At 39.6% G+C, this 16,698-nt stretch overlaps 1 protein-coding gene across 4 annotated transcripts in view; it reads left to right on the plus strand.

Annotated features, from left to right (window-relative positions):
• LOC146512245 (uncharacterized) overlaps positions 1-16,698 on the plus strand; it is a 113,155-nt gene that overhangs the window by 49,669 nt on the left and 46,788 nt on the right. For all 4 annotated transcript variants that reach the window (XM_085171163.1, XM_085171162.1, XM_085171161.1 and 1 more), the window contains exons 8-10: positions 507-619; positions 1,081-1,139; positions 3,560-3,649. In XM_085171163.1, the coding sequence (XP_085027289.1) occupies positions 507-619; positions 1,081-1,139; positions 3,560-3,649 (262 nt within the window). The remainder of the gene's footprint in view (positions 1-506; positions 620-1,080; positions 1,140-3,559; positions 3,650-16,698) is intronic.

Raw genomic sequence — 16,698 nt, forward strand, 5'->3', positions numbered from 1 at the left:
GTGAATCAATCATTCCAGCATTTTCATGTATTAATATATTTTGTGTGGTGGAACATGAAAATGATGAATTTCAGGAACATAAAGCGTCCGATTTAAAAACAAAAGAATAAAGAAAAAAATAATTTGATTATTTAATTTTGACACGTCTAATAAAGGACAACAAAAAAGTCTAAAATTAAACTCCAATAATACATGAGATGACTACGGTTTAAAAGAAAATGCTTGAATTAGTACCTTCAGTCGCTTAAAAAAATGATGAAGCTTTGAATGACTTTGTTTTTCCCTGCAATGTTGTTTTTTTCATGGAAACACTAAAGCTAGAAGTACAACTATCGTGTTTTAAAAAAAAAAAAAAAAAAAAAAAAAAAAGAGTAATAAATTTAATAGTAATGTAACACTACATCTGTTATTTTACTGCACTTTAATGGTAAAACAGTTTAAAACAGGTCATCTGTAACCATTTTGGTGTTTAGCAACCATCTGCTGACTTTGTGTTTGTGCTGCAGGACTTTCCTCAGGCAGTTTGCGCTGATGGGGGAGACGCAGGAGAGGGAGCGGGTGCTGTCACACTTTTCCAGGCGTTACTTGGACTGCAACCCAAAAGTGATACCATCAGAAGGTGAATGCTGGTATAAATTTATTTATGTATATATGTGTCTATGGGTTGTTGTTGTTTTTTTGCTTTGCTTGCTATAGATTTAAATAGTCACAGCATAAATAAATGAGAAGAAATCAGTAGATCAAGAGCATAATGGGTCTTTTTAAGGTAATTTAGCAGGTGTAATAACCAAGTAAGATCATTTAATTTCTCACAGCAGCTGGTAAATTAATATGCATTTATTCAGTTAACGATTACTACATAAACAGGACTAATTGTAGTATCTGTGGTGTTTGTTTTGTGTAATGACTGCAGTGGCAGGCTAGTAAAAATTAACAGCATATATGAAAGCAGTATTGTTCGCCTTAAAACCACGTTAGAAGGATGCACTTGTATTTATGCAAGTTCCCAGTAAAACTAGTTTCATAATCGCAGATGAGTCATTTTGCAGAGAAAGCTAACATAGTGTTTCCACGTTTTAGATGCAGTTCACACTCTCACCTGTGCCCTGATGCTGCTTAACACTGATCTGCATGGTCAGGTAGGTATAATGCTCGAGTGTGTTTCAGTGAAGCTGGAAGTGTGCAGCAAGTGTGTAGGTGCTCACATGATAAACAAAGAAAGAGAGCTGTTTAAGCTGTGTTCTCCTCAGAGGCCCTTTGGATTAGCTGTGCGGAGGTTTTTTTTTAGTATAAGACTCGGTTTGATCACCATCTCATCTGGGTCTGCAGGTCTGCCTGCTGAGCTCCTTTCTCCATCATTAATCTGCTGCTTTTATAATCAGAGCCTTCCTTTGGAAATCTGGGCCATCGGTGGCTCTTCTGTGTGATAGTACAGCTCAGTGGATGAATGATTAATTAAAGTGGCTGCGAGGTGACAGGATCGGGGAGCAGCTCTTCCATGGAAGAGCACATCAGGAAAGTCTCTACATATTTTAACAAATTTAACTGTTAACTTTTTTGCGACTCTACCTGTTAATGTTGGCGGTTCTTTTCTATAAATACCCTCTAATAGTGATTATAATTGGATTTGGTGTTGATTGGCAGGTCGGGTGCACAAGTTTTAATTTATTTTGGATTTTTCCAAATTAACATAGAGTCAGAAGTACACACTCAAATCTTTGAATAAATGATGATGACGGTTCTATAAATGTCTTTTAACCTGACAAGCCCGAGGCCTGTTAACTTGTCATTAGTGATCATGATTGACTACAACTGGTAGTTTCATTTTACTGGAATAAAAATGATTTGTTTGACAGCACTCACTGGATCGACCAACACTCAAAAGAATGGGAAAGTGTAGAGAACTAATAAGGAGAACCACAGAGTTGGGAAGGTCTCTGGGAGATGTTCCCAAATGTCTGCAGGTTCCAAGAGCATCAATTCACAGTATTGTTTAAGTACAGGTTATTAGGATGCGTCACCGCTTTGCTGAGTTCAGTAACCACCAAGGCTTAATCACTGTCCACAGTAAAGCCAGTTTTACATCCTCATGGACTCTGAAGTGATGTAAAACTTCAACACCTTCAGGTGACTGAAATTTATATCTTCCCACATGGACAAGCCAGATGCCTTCTGGAGAAAAGTTTTATCATCAGACGAGACAAAGATTTAGGTAGACCACCAGAGATGGGCAGTACTGTAATCCGATTACTTTTTTCAAGTAACGAGTAAAGTAAGGGATTACTATTGCAAAAACGGTAATTAGATTGCAACCAGAGCACACCTCCGCCTACCCCACTCCTGCTTTACAGGTGAAAATAGAGCAACAGATCCGCTAGTCTTTGACTTTATTTATTTTCTGCTGTGTTTTACTTGCATCTATTTGAAAGAGTGAATGTAAACACAAAAAAAAAAATTTTATTTTATGTGCTGGAATGTGCAGAAAATAGGTTTAAATGTTAAACTAATTTCTTCCAGTCAGAGAATGTTGCATATAATTAAATTTTTGCTTGATGCATAAAGTTAAAAGATTAAAACTAATAAAACAAGTTTTAAAAAGAGACTTTTCCATTTGATTACATTTTGTATGATGATTATGCAGAAAAAGTAGAATTGGGTTGAAAGATCTATCGCTTTATCACCTATTCAGGTTGTAAATCGTGTTTTTAAAAAGTAACTAAGTAACTAAGTAATTAATTACTTTTGAAAATAAGTAATCAGTAAAGTAACGGGATTACTTTTGGGGGGAAGTAATCAGTAATTAGTTACTGATTACTTTTTTCAAGTAACTTGACCAACACTGTTGACCACAACGTCGAAAAATGTGGACCTTGAACGTAGTGAAAACCTGTGGATTATGATTAAAAGCTAGTTTTGTGTGACACCCTGACCAACCAACCAAATTAAACAAACTCTACCATGTCTGCCAAGAAGAATGGACAAATATCCAGCCAGAATTATGCCTGAGGCTCATTGGTGGCTACCACGAGCATGTGGCCAAAAAATGAGGGGACATCTAACTAAATATTAGTGGGGATGTATGTATATATTTGAGCCTGTATGGGTTAGAGAAATTACAAAATAAGTTTATACTTGTGCATCTTGTTTTTTTTAAACTCATTAAACATGTATAATGTACAACCATTTCACCCTGAGCGAAAGAAACAAAAGAAATTATTTAAACCCCTGAATGAGCGGATGGAAGACTCTGGCCACGACTATAAATACGGTCTATTCACTGAACTGTCAGAGAGACTTTGCCTGAAAAGTATCTAAAATGTAACCATTTAAATCTCATCAAACACTAACTCGGCAGCGTTAATAATTTTGACACCTGACCAGTGATTCAATGCTTTTTGCATTGACAGCTTCTCTCTACATCTCCATAACTTTTCATAGTCAAAGGGACACTTAAAATAAAAATTGACATTTAATCAAAGGTACTTTGTGTGAAAAAAAGAGGTAAGGAATGTGTGTTAGCATGAAATAATAAATATTAAATGTCTATTATTTTTTCCAGAACATTGGCAAGAGGATGTCATGCACACAATTCATTGGCAACCTGGAAGGACTGAACGATAGCCAGGATTTTCCCAAAGAACTGCTCAAAGTAAGCCAGTCTGAAATAGCACAAACGCACATGCTGTCATACGCAAACACACATCCCACATGAAAGTGAGCGGGCTGCCTCTGCCAGCGCTGTATTGTCCCTCAAATACTGCGCGACTGAGCCTGGCTGTCTGGCTCGCGCTTGTTGCCAGTTGGCATTCACCTCATCTCCAGGGGCATCCAATCAGAAGGCAAACTCAGGCCCGCCACTTCCCGGTATGCTCCGGCTTGGAACCTTGGGGCTTGACAACTAATTGTTTCGTGGTCTGGAGACGAAGAGAGTGACACACAGCCGACCTCGAGGCATCTGTGTGTGTGTGACTACAGCAGCATTCGATTAGCCTGTTAGCTTAACCAAGTTGAGCTCGGTCTGTCAGACAGAGGCCTGCAGGCCACATGACAGGGGGAAATAATCCAATCAGAGCTGGTTGCTTGTCCAATGGTGCTCATAATGATGATGCTGTTGATATAGTTTTGTCTGCAGAGCGGTCCATCAGCATGCCACGGGGCCCCTTAGTGCGAGTCAACAAGTTGCATTGCAGTATTTATAATGCATGAGGGAGCAAGTCCTTCTGCTGAACTGGCGGGAACCCTGAAATGAAAAGCCGAGCCTGTTATTAAGGGTAGATAGTATCAACGCTGAGGGCTTGTGACTGCAACAAAACCAGTCATGCATTATCTCTTTTATTTATGCTTGTGGAAATCCAGGAACGGTCTTTTTAATCATGCATTCCACTTTCCACAGCCTCTTTTATTCTCTTCCGCTCTCAATGAGACTTTTTTTTTTACCCTGAAGCCTCCGCCTCCCATCCTCTGACTCTCTAAATGTTCTGCCTGCCCGCTCACTGCCCTGCTCCTTATCTCGGCTCTGTTTAGCTCCCGTGCAGTTTAATCTCTGCCTCTAGACTGAGTCTCACCGCCACCTTTATCTGCTCGCTTTCACCTCCATCCTGTTCTGCTCTGTTTTCTTGCCTCCCCTCTCCTGACCGGTCATCTCTGCAGTTGTTCTATTCTGGTTTATGTCATTGTTACCTATAATTTTACCATTTCAAATTCCAACTCAACAGCTATCATTCTCTGTAACCATAAAAAGATGCAGGTTAGGGTTAAGAGATATTTCACCGTGCTTCTTCTTTGCAAAGTGTATTGCAAACTAATTCAGTAGTTTGCCTTGATCAGACCAAGCGTTTATATCTGCTGAAGTTAATGAAATCTAGAACTAAAATTTAAAGCTGCTCTTTTAGCTTTTGATATTTCTTTTTGCACCAAACCCCATTTCCTCTAGAGACTTTACTTTTTCCCTGGCAGCTATTATAAACAAGAACATGCATTTATCTCAGCCGTTATAAAAAAAAGAATGACTATGAGTTTATTCACAAATAAAAAATTATACACAGCTGTCCTACAGATATAGTTAAGTACAGCAACTTTAATAGCTGCTGATATTTACCTAAACTCCTTCTCTCCTATCAAGCTTTGATAGGCTTAACTTAAGTAATTTCTTCCTCATACAAAATTCTTTAAAGGTGCCGGTATTTAAACCATTATTTAAAAAGCCATCACAAGCAGTCTTAGCAAATTAAACCCAATTTATAACTTACCTGATAATTTTAAGCGTTCCTGTCAGGATTTAAATTCATCACATTACAGAAACAGCCCTAGTGAAGAATAATCTCATCATGGCCTCTGACAGTCGACTCAGTGACCTCAGTTTAGGATTCAATATCGCTGACCACAGTGTTTTACTACAGAGATTAGAACACACCGTCATTATTAACCTCCTAAGACCCGAACTCTTCCATGACATGCATTTTTAATTTCTCTTTGATATTTGGGCTGATTGGGGCTCGATGATTGTAAAAACAAAGAATTACCAGATTTTTTTTTTTAAAGAAAAATAAGAGCCACATCTGAGGATATTCGTTTAAAATTTGGATAGAAAAGTAGCAGTATAATGTCCATGTAAGTGGATATCAGGCCCTTGCAGAGCAAAATTGAGTATTTTGGTCTAAATAAGCCAAAATGTGATGTCCACATATGTGGATGCCAGGTCCTAGGAGGTTAAAGGAACTGTGCTGCAGTGATTTGAATCATATCTAACTTATAGACTCCAGTCTGTTCATGTAAATGGAGAGTCCTCTTCACACACTAAGGTTTTGAAGTTCCACAGGGTACTTTACTGGGACCAGTTCTGTTTACATTATCCATGCTTCCCTTAAATAGTATCATTAGAAGGCAAAGCATACATTTCCACTGCTATGCAGATGACACCCAACTTTATCTGAGAGTGAAACCAGATGATATAAATCAACTAGTAATAACTTTATAAAGACTTAAAACCTGGATGACGTCTAATTTCCTGCTTCTAAATTGAGATATAACTGAGGTTATTGTACTCGGCCTTAAAAACTTAGAAATATGGAGTCTTAACAAATATTTATCTGGATGGCATTACTTTGGCCTAAGGTAACACTGTGGGGAATCTTGGAGTTATTCAATGTCCCTAAATCCACATATTAAACAAACATGTAGGACTGCTTTCTTGCACTTGCACAATATTTCTAAAGGTCCTGTCTCAGTGTGATGTTGAAAAAATATGTGCATTTATTACTTCCAGGCTGGACTACTGTAATTGATTATTATCAGGATGTCCTAAAAACTCCCTGAAAAGCCTTCAGTTAATCCAAAATGCTGCAGAAAAAGTCCTGACAGGGACTAGAAAGAGAGAGCAGATTTCTCCTATACTGGCTTCCCTTCATTGGCTCCCTGTTAAATCCAGAAGTGAATTTATAATCCTGCTCCTCACATACAAGGTCTTGAAAAATCAGGCCCCATTGTATCTTAATGATCTATAGCACCATATGACTCCATTAGAGCACTTCACTCTCAGACCGCAGGCTTACTGTATTTAAAAGTAGAATGGGAGGCAGAGCCTTCAGCTTTCAGGCCCCTCTTCTGTGGCTCCCAGTTTGGATTCAGCACAGACACTATCTCTACTTTTAGGATTAGGCTTCAAACTTTCCTTTTTGATAAAACTTATAGTTAGGCCTGGACCAGGTGACCCTGAATCCTCCCTTAGTTATGCTGCAAGAGGCCTAGGCTGCTGGCGACTTCCCATGATGCACTGAGTGTTTCTTCATGATTCACCTCTTATACGCTACCTGTTTATACATCACTATTGTGTTTAAAAATGAACAATTAAACTCTGTCTTGCTTTTTGTCCTCTCTCTCTCTGCTGTCTTCTCCTACCTCTCACCCCCAACTGTTTGCAGCAGATGGCTGCCCGTCCCTGATTTCTTCCTGGTTCTGTCGAAGGTTTCTTCCTAATAAAAGGGAGTTTTTCTTTCCCACTGTCGCCAAGTGCTTGCTCATAGGGGGTCGTCTGATTTTGGGGGTTTCTTTTTAATAATATAGGGTTTGTACCTTACAATGCAAAGCAGCTTGAGGTAACTGTTGTGATTTGGTGCTTTATGTATAAAATATTAGGGGTGGGGGAAAAAATCGATACTGTGTAGTATCGTGATATTTTGTTTGCTAATAATGTATGGATACAGGGACAGCAGAAATTGATATTTTGTTACAAAAAGGTTTTTGTGCTCTGACTTCAGAGCATGTTGGTCCTTTTTCTAAGCAAGAATCCTGACATTCCTTCACTGTCCAAATGTGTTTAACTTGTTTTTGGCAGCAATAAACATGACAGTTTACTTATTTTAATTTAAGACATGTTTTATTTAATTAAGTTTAAAACTTTTTTATTTAATATAAATTATATTTTGTTTTAATTTACTTTCAAATTCTTCAGTTGCTGAGGGGGCTGCATAGTTTTCATAAACTGCATAGTTCAGAATAGCTATAATTGTACCAGATGGTTGATTCAGTTAAGTTGGACTAGACTGTAATACAAACCGTTCAGTTTGTCAACAATAAAACTGAAATGAGAGAAAGACTGAGTGTGAGACTTTGATATTAGATAAAATGAATACTGATAAAGTTTACCTTTATGTACAGAATCTGAATATCGCAAAATATTTTAAAAAATTGCAATAATATCGTATCGTGCGTTAAGTATTGTGATAATATCGTATCGTGGGATGTATGGTGATTCCCACTTCTATAAAATATATGTATAAAATGTATAAAAAGCTCAACAGTAGGAGGTGTAATCGCTTTTTGCCTTCAAAAATAATCAATAATATTCAGCCAATCAGCTTCCTCCACAGTATTTTGAATCTAGCAGCTTTGCATAATTCACACTTCAAACGAATCCTTCTTTTTCTTACACCGGGACATTTTTGCTTAAATTGTTTATTTGAACATCAGGTGGGTGAGCTGTAGCTGACCATTATGGGGGTTATACCTCTCAATGACATCATGCAAATCCAAGATTAGAAAAGCCAGTCTGAAACAGAGTTATTAGAGCCGTCTGAAGTCTGTGCTTTTGGCTCACAGGGACTACTGGTGCATAGGCTGACCTCATGAATTAAAAATGTAGCCATGTTTAATAAGAGCATTCACCACAACGGTACACTGTGTATCACGTAAAATAAGAAACACCATTGGAGGTCTTAATTTTGGTGCCACCCATTTTTATTTAGTCGGTGCATCTCTTACTAAATAAACACTGTAACTCGTTCAGGTTTTGCTCACAAACGGTTACTGTATCTGTTCCCGGTAGCCTCTCATTCCTTTCTTGTTTTTTCCTGTCCTCCCTGTTTCTCTGTTATCGCACCATCATTTCCTGGTACAAAATGACCTTCTCCCTCCCTCCCCACCACCATCTCTGTGTTCCTCATTTCCTCCGTTCATTTTCTTATTTTCCCATTTCCCCATTTGTGCCTGGTGCTCGTGTTTGTGTTTGCTGTAAATACATTAGAGCACAGCTGGAGATACCCCTCATTCGGTTTAATTTTCAGCATGCACATGTGCTGTATTCCATTTGGTGTTCGAGGGTCAGAGCTTGTTTCTATTTTTCCACAGTTTTTTTTATTTTCCTGGCATCTTTTTCTCCTTTTGTGCCCACCTTTCCTTGCTGTATCTTCAGGTTTAACTGGTTTTTCCATAAAATTGTTTGTTAGTTTGTTTCTTAGCATTTAATAGCAAAAAATCTGTTACTGTGTGTTGCACCGGGTCAATTTATGGATGCACCTTTCTAACCAGGCTGATAACTTATCACTCCACCCTCTCATCTGAAGGTTAAAGTGGGATTTGGCAGGTGGGGAAGCCAGTAGATGGGATGTGGCAGTGCAGTGCGGAGGAAAAATTACTTAGAAATAAGTCACAATCATTTGTATAGTGAGCTGCAGTATATATAGTTTTCTGTGTGTGTAGGTTGTGACCTGAGATTTGCTGCTCTTTGTGGATTTAGCCAATAGAATTCAGGAATATTTAAGCAGATTTTGTGCAAGCTACTGTGGCTAAATTTCAACCTCATGTCAATATAAAGCTGGTATCAAAAGTAGAACTTGGTAAGTCATTGTAATCCACACTGCCTTAATTTTAATCTCATGTCTAATTTTACTCTCACTTCTTTTCTGTAGGGCTAGCTGCATGCTGAAGTACCCCAACCACACGTTTATAGGCATCTGCACCATGAAAACTCACAGAGATAAGAAAAAGCTGTAAGCAAAAATGTACAGGGGCCAGACCTTTAACCATTTCTTGTCAAAAAATGGTCAGCTGTAGAAAACTAACACGATGGCTAAAAATGCAGAGTGCCAAAAAACGTAGGTGACATCACAGTGGTTAGCTTTTATCTGCAGCTTATAAAGAACAGCAATAAAACTGATAAATTACAAATTGCATAAATATGTTTAAAACCTTTAGATGTTACTGAGTTCTGAAATTCAGCAAGAATGAATCCTATAGTCATTAATATACTTTGTGCATATTATATGCAAATCTCATCCTGACTCCACAGTACGTTGTGCAGTGAATATGGAAGTACCTAGCTGCTAGCTACGACCACAGCTGTTGGATCTTAAACTACAACTTAAAGCAACCTTTGGAAAGATATTTTGTCATTTGGTGTCACATTGTGTCTCTTTATCATCATGTAAACAGCTTTCCAATAAGAAATACTGTCACCACACAGAGATGAATATTCTTTTTTAGCACAAAGAGCAGAATTTCAGACCTTTAATTACTTTTAGGCAGTGGCATACACATTTTAGATGTGTCGGGAAATGTAAGCAAAAAGAGAGCCTTCATAAAGAGCAGTAGAGTGTGACTCTTTAAAATGGTGCCATATGTCGCAGCTTTACTCCGAGGGGCAGAAACACTGACGTGGCACTGAGCCACTTTAGTCCTGTGGCTGAAACAGAAATCAGCTGCCTGGTGGACTGGAAAATAATGAGTGAGGCTTTGCATCCCCCTGACACCTCTTTCCACCTCTCTCCCTCAGGTAGACTACACTCCCTCTTTCATCGTCAATTAACTCATTTCTTCCTCTATTTTCTTTCTTTGCCTGCCTTCCCCCAGTAACTGTCGCAGATTCTCCCTCTCTCTCTCTCTCAATTACTCCTCTCGACCCTCCCTCGCTTTCTCTCGTTTGATTAAACCCTATGATATGTTTCCTCATTACCACCACAATAGAGGAGCAGAATAGAGCAATCTCCTGAAGTGAGTGTGCGAAGCCTCAGCTCCACTGCCCGCCCTTACACTTCCCAGCACACCAATAACTCCCCGAAAGCCTTTTTATGTCGAGATATTTTATTTTTATTGCATTTCAACAGTAATAATGACACAGAAAGAGGCGAGATAAAGAAGGAGATTACGTGAAACAAAGGCATTAACCAGGTATAAAATCAGGGGGTGGTGTTCCCAAACTGCAGTGACTATCAGTGGCACAAGTAAAGTTCCCAGACAAATGTAATGCAAGGTTTTAATGAACATATAAATATCTATTCCTGCATTAAATAAGCTGCTTACTTTGGTTGATTTCAGTGCTTTTACAGCATTTAAAAGTATAATGGAAACATGAGCCAATCATTTTGAATGTTAAAAGGCTTCAGGCAAATATCACATCGTTAGGTTGGTTTTTTTTTTTAGCATTTACTGTATTTTTATTATTATTATTATTGTTTTGATTGGTTGAGGCCTTAAGCAGAGCAGCATTAATTCATGTATTGGTTTGCAGGCCGTATGTCTGTGCAATCTGATAGAGTAAAAGAGTAAAAGGCTGAGTTAAATGTTTGGTCGATACGATCTCTGGTAATATGTTGATGCGCACACGTTATTGGATCCAACATGTGACACGGTGGATGAATGCATTCAGCTTCAGCACACGCTTCTATTGCAGCGCTGGTGCTCATTTGTCTCAATCATTGTGGTCTTGTTCTGGGATTCGTAATGAGCCCATAAACTATCTTAATGTAGTCCAGAGGATATTTCCTCGCCGAGTTGCCCGCGCTGTGCTATCAGTCAGCAGGCATGTGACAGCTTGACAGGGTGCTCGCAGCTCGAGCACAGAGGCCGCTCAATTTAGTCAGCAGTGTTACGAATGAATTTTTTATCACATGTAGTTGCAGGAAAAACTTGGACATTCTGTATAATATTATTATATTATAGTCAGTGTTGGGGAGTAACGGAATACATGTACCGCCGTTACGTATTTAAAATCCAAAATATGAGTAACTGTATTCCGTTACAGTTACCGTTTAAAAAGGTGGTATTTAGAATACAGTTACTTTGTTGAAATAAATGGATTACACGGCGGTACTTCCCTGTTTCATATTGTGGCGGGTCAGGACTGTTTGGGTTTTGTTTGACAGCTACGTTCTGTTGTTCCAGGCGGCCGCGTTACGGTTGCCATGGTTACAGGGTGACGCTCTCTCTCTCTGTGTTTCCTGGGTGAGAGAGGCCTTTTTGTTGTTGTTGTGCTAAGCTAATAGGCAGAATGCTACAGGTATAGCTCTAAAGAATGTAGCATCATAGGCAGTGTAGTCCGTGCTGCAGGGAGAATGGACTGCCGTACATGTTATGTGTCTGTGAGCGAGGGAGGGAGAAAAAGGAAAAGTACGAGCTGTCATCGAGCAAAAACGGGAGCTGGAAGCATGTAAATATAATAATAACCACTGCAGCCAAGAAGAGAGCCTGACGAGCCCAGTTGTAAGTAAGCTATTAAGACTCGACTGTACACCGTGTTCGTGTTTTCCTCCAAAAACACGAACACGAATCTCTCACTAGCAAAGTTGACCCAGACAACAAAGTAAAGCTAGTTTTTGGCTACGAGCCCGACACAGAACCCACCGTATTAGCCAGAGGTCCCTTTACTACAGTTCGGAGCCGCGGACCTTCAGTAACAGTAATAAATCACAGCAATAGTACATTCATGTAGTTGTAAACAGCATGATAATATATTAAGTAATCCAAAGTATTCAGAATACGTTACTCTCATTGAGACAAAATACATTTCGGGGCATGTATTCTGTAATCTGTAATGGAATACATTTTAAAAGTAACCTTCCCAACACTGTTCATGGCTCCTATCTTGGTTAGGTCTTTAATGTAAAAGAGATCTCTCATTACTCTCATTAAGTTACGTAAGTTCCGTTCCGTTACTCTCATTGAGTAACGTAACGGAATATGTTACAGAATACATTTTGGGGCATGTATTCTGTAATGGAATACATTTTAAGAGTAACCTTTCCAACACTGATTATATGTAACATATCATATATATTTCATATATATTTATTCATTTGAAAGTAGAATGAGGTGTTTCTGATCAGTGAGATAACAATCCGGTGTTGTTTGAGGATGTGAACTATGGTGTGAGTCAAGTCGATTGGTGAGGAAAAAGACTGACTGTACAATTGAAGGGAATTCCACGGAAAGGGTCGACCAACAAAGGTCTTCACAAGAGCGAGGTCAGAGTCCACGAAGGTCACAAAGGAGCTCGGAGCAGCTTCCAAAGAAAGGCTTCAATGTAAATGGAAGTCAATTCATTGTTGAACAAACTGATTGGCCAGCTTCAGGCTTCATTCGGGTCAATGATGGTTTTTCCGCCAATCAATTCACCGTGAAGCAAACTGGCTGACACCTATAAAAAGTGCTTTCACCTTAAAATACTAATAAACATCATAAAGTTGGCTGTTCATAGCTCCATTTAAATTTACTAATAAATTGTGCTACATATTTAAAGATGAACCTAGCTGTATATAAGGTAGTTACATTTTTGTAGGCCAGTAAAAGTCTGATGTACTTGTTTGCGAGTCCGGTGGGGAGTCCACCATCAGCAGCAGCTATGGAGCGCATGGCAGGGCTGCAACGAGAAACCACTGCTCTCCAAAAAACACACAGCAGCCAGTGTTTAGTTTGGTAAAGTTCATATATAGACTTTTTTTAACAGATAAGACCAAAACAGAACTTTTTAGGATAAATGAGCAGCATTTTGTTTAATAGCGTGTCTCCTCTGTAAAACATGGTAATTAAAGGGATGATTTTTGATTTTTTTAATCATTGATTGATGAATTCATTCTGAATTATGCATACATATTTTAAAGGAAATATCAGAAATGTTTTTCTTAAAACCGAAATAAAACCTGAAAAGAACAGATGCTTTACCAACGAACGGTCAGAAAGAAGAACGAAGGTGATGTTTGGGAACGGTCAAATCAATCAGACTTCAGTTGAGCTAAAATGTTGCAAAATGACTTTCAGTAAACAGTTTTTGAGGAAACACACCAACAGGCCGGAGTTTCTTGTGTTTTGAGCAGTGAAATAGGCTAAAATAGGAGAGCAAAACATTTTTCCCTGTGAAGGGATTCACCTGGAAAACACCTGTTTCTTTCTGTTAAAGCCAACAGGGTTGATGCTAAGCTAACCAGCTATTGCCTGCAGTCTCATTAATGACCAACAGCAAATAACAAACCATTGCTTTTTTTTTTTTTTTTTTTTTTTGCCTGTCCCATTTGGTTCTTTAGCCGTCAGAATTGTTGTCTGAAGACCAACAAGGATACCCAATGGATTTATTTTGCCAAATGGATCATCATGGCATTGCCGTATTGGTCCATTTGATCGACCTTTGTTTTTATTATTTATTTTATTTTATTTTTAGTTGTTACAGACGGGACAGACATGAGTGAGGGATAGGAAAGGGAGAAAGAAAGAGGAAGGAAAAGAAAAACAGAAGGGGAGAGGGACAGTGAGAAAGGGGGGAAAAAATATCTCCTGGATCACCTGTTGAGAGAAAAAGAATAGAAAACAAGCAAAAAAAACCAAAGCAACATACTAAACACAACACCATCGCATTAATCTAGCTAAGTGTAAACAGCATTAAATACTAAATATTGAATGTTGTTGTGCAGCACGCAGGACAGACAGCGCACAATGTGCTTTGAAGTAGCAGCCAAGAAAGGTGTGATTTAAGTCTACGAACAGTGAACACCTGTGTGCACACCTGTGTGGATCGGCGCGCTTGTATTCAAATGGTTTCCCCATGTAATGGTCTGCAAGAGGATGTAGAGAGCCATAGCCCTGTCCCCCAGGGCATGAAGCAGGCATGGAGGAGATCCAGGCCCCAGACATCCAGAGTGCAAGAGCCCAAGGAGGACCACCGGAGGGGCATCCATGCCACCTTCATGGGAAGGGCTGAAGATCCCCAGACGAGGGGTCACCCAGTAGCCACCGGGCAGAAGCTAGAGGGGGCTGCACCGGCGTGCCCGCCGGCTCCGCCGGCAGCCAGCTGTGCCAGAGTGAACCGAGCCGCAGGCCCAGAGGCCGGAGGCCCGAGAAACCATTGCTTTACCTAAAAATTGAACTATATATTTTGGCTTCTTGGTATTGGTATAATTTGTTCACATTTACACCTAATTAATTTACTCGTTTTGATCAGGGGAGACAAGATTAAATATGAGTATATGAGATTATATCACAACTCATGCTGAGGCAAGGCTAAGGTGGTTTGGATGTGTGCAGAGAGGTATAGTGGATGTATTGGACAAAGGAGGACTGATGTGACGGAGGAGGATGCTAGGAATAGGGTGAGATGGAGACAGATGATCCGCTGCAGAGTCCCCTTAAGGGAACAGCTGAAAGAAGAAGAAGACTCATCTCTGTTTGCCTTTGTTGTTGTTTTTGCAGTTCTGCAGTATTTGGACTACTTGTGCTCGTGACTGATAAGTGGTTTGTGTTTGGCCCATTAACACAAAAAGAAATGATTAAGACTTGTGCTCCGAGTGCCACAGTGAGAACTCCATGTTCCCTCTATACTGGCCTGCATGGAAGCATAGCGGCTCTGTAGCTACTGTAGCTCCCTGCAGATTTTGAAGCTCTGGCTACTGGCCCGAGCTTGTGCTTCAGAGGAAGCTTTCTTCCTTTATTGTGAGGCTCAGAGATACATAGGTTTGCACTCCCTCTAAGTCTCTCTCTCTTCTCAACACTGCTCAGGGCGCAAAGCTTGAAGTGGGAGCTAATGATGCACTGAAGTAGGTTACCAGCCCGCAGTAGAGCAGGAGAACAAATTCTGCTGAAATGAAAATGTTGTAGAGCTCAATCATGCAGCGAGCCACGCTCGTCAAACAGTAATTAGGTACACTGATGTTATCGATTGCGTGGAAGCATCGATTGCGGGGAGGAAAGATGGATGGTTTATTTGTTTTTGTAAATGAGGGAGAAGAAATCTTTCTCACGTGTCCCCGCTGTCGGTCTGGCTCGTGGATAAATGTGTCTGAAATCTGCACAGGAGCGCCGTAGTGCCGGCGCTCGGCGGCTGAGCCAACCTGGCGAAGACGAACAAGTCATTTCTGAGGACAGATGCTGCTGTTTGCATGTGTGACTACACGTCTGCAGGGTGCACGGGGAGAAAACAGCAGTTTTGAAATTGCAACACATGTGATTTTGTAAAAGCTGTCAAGAATTTCAAACCTGTGCAACTTTGGAGCAGGTTGTCCTCTTCTATTTTTAACTACACACCCTTCAAGGATGAGCAACTCCTAACGCTTGCCCTCTTATTTTCCACATACTGCCCTGCATGTTTATTAGATTTCAGTCGGACTCAGAGGATTCATTACGGCGGCAGGATGCAGTTAGAATCTGGCATCTCCAACCTCATCACTTCCTGCAAATATGGCACACATAGCTGATGGAGAAGGATGAGTAAATATCTACTCTGAGTGATGGACAGTATGAAAAATAGATGCAGCTTTCAGGTCTGAAAATATCTCAAACCTGCATTGCTTCTAATGACCAGCAGGGGGCGACTGCTCAGGCTGCAAAAGGATTCGCTGTTTTCTAAAAGTCTATCATTATAGATGGATTTCATGGGCTAAATTGCCCGTTTCTGGTTATACTGAATAAAACATTAAGTTTATTTTGTAAATTTTGATCACAATTAGTGTCAGAAACCCAATTAGCTGGAGAATTATCCAAGCGGTAAGCATGAAACCGTAGCTCATCATCTGCGGTTTCAGGGAAAAGCCTGAAGCTTCCACACAGGACTACACAAACCAGCTGATGGCGTCACGGTGGCTACATCCATCTTTTATATGGTCTATGGATGACATGTCAGAGAGAGAGACCGACAAATGTTGGAGGGTGTGTTCGGCACACTTTGGTCTTTGCTCTGTGTGTAATACGAGGAAAAGCTCTAGTTATCTGCCTGAATCAGCTCACAGGCTTTGTTCCATTCATGTTGCATTACTCTAAAAGAACAACTGCATTGTTTATAGATAAATAAATAGGCTAAATCATTATATATGAATACAGAAGTTATTTTCTTTAGGCTGGAAGTGACGAGTCCCTGGAGTGTTTTTGTCTCCCTTGTGTGCAGAGCTATGCATGTGCAGCCTCCCTCTTCTGTCTGTGCAAAAACATTTACTGTTTAGTCCTCCAGAGTGGGGCAATTTTAGATATAGGGTTATATGCATAAGGGTATGGAACGCCAGGACTGCCATAATGAATTAATTAAATACACCATTAAATAATTAATTAAATGTGTCAATAATTAATTAAAATGGGAAATAATTAATTAAATAAATAGTTATGACACATGTAATTAATTAATTATTGACACATTTAATTAATTATTTATGTATTTCACATTTTAATTAA

This window comes from Neolamprologus multifasciatus, chromosome 8 (genome assembly GCF_963576455.1).
Source record: "Neolamprologus multifasciatus chromosome 8, fNeoMul1.2, whole genome shotgun sequence".
NCBI classification, from domain to species: domain Eukaryota; kingdom Metazoa; phylum Chordata; class Actinopteri; order Cichliformes; family Cichlidae; genus Neolamprologus; species Neolamprologus multifasciatus.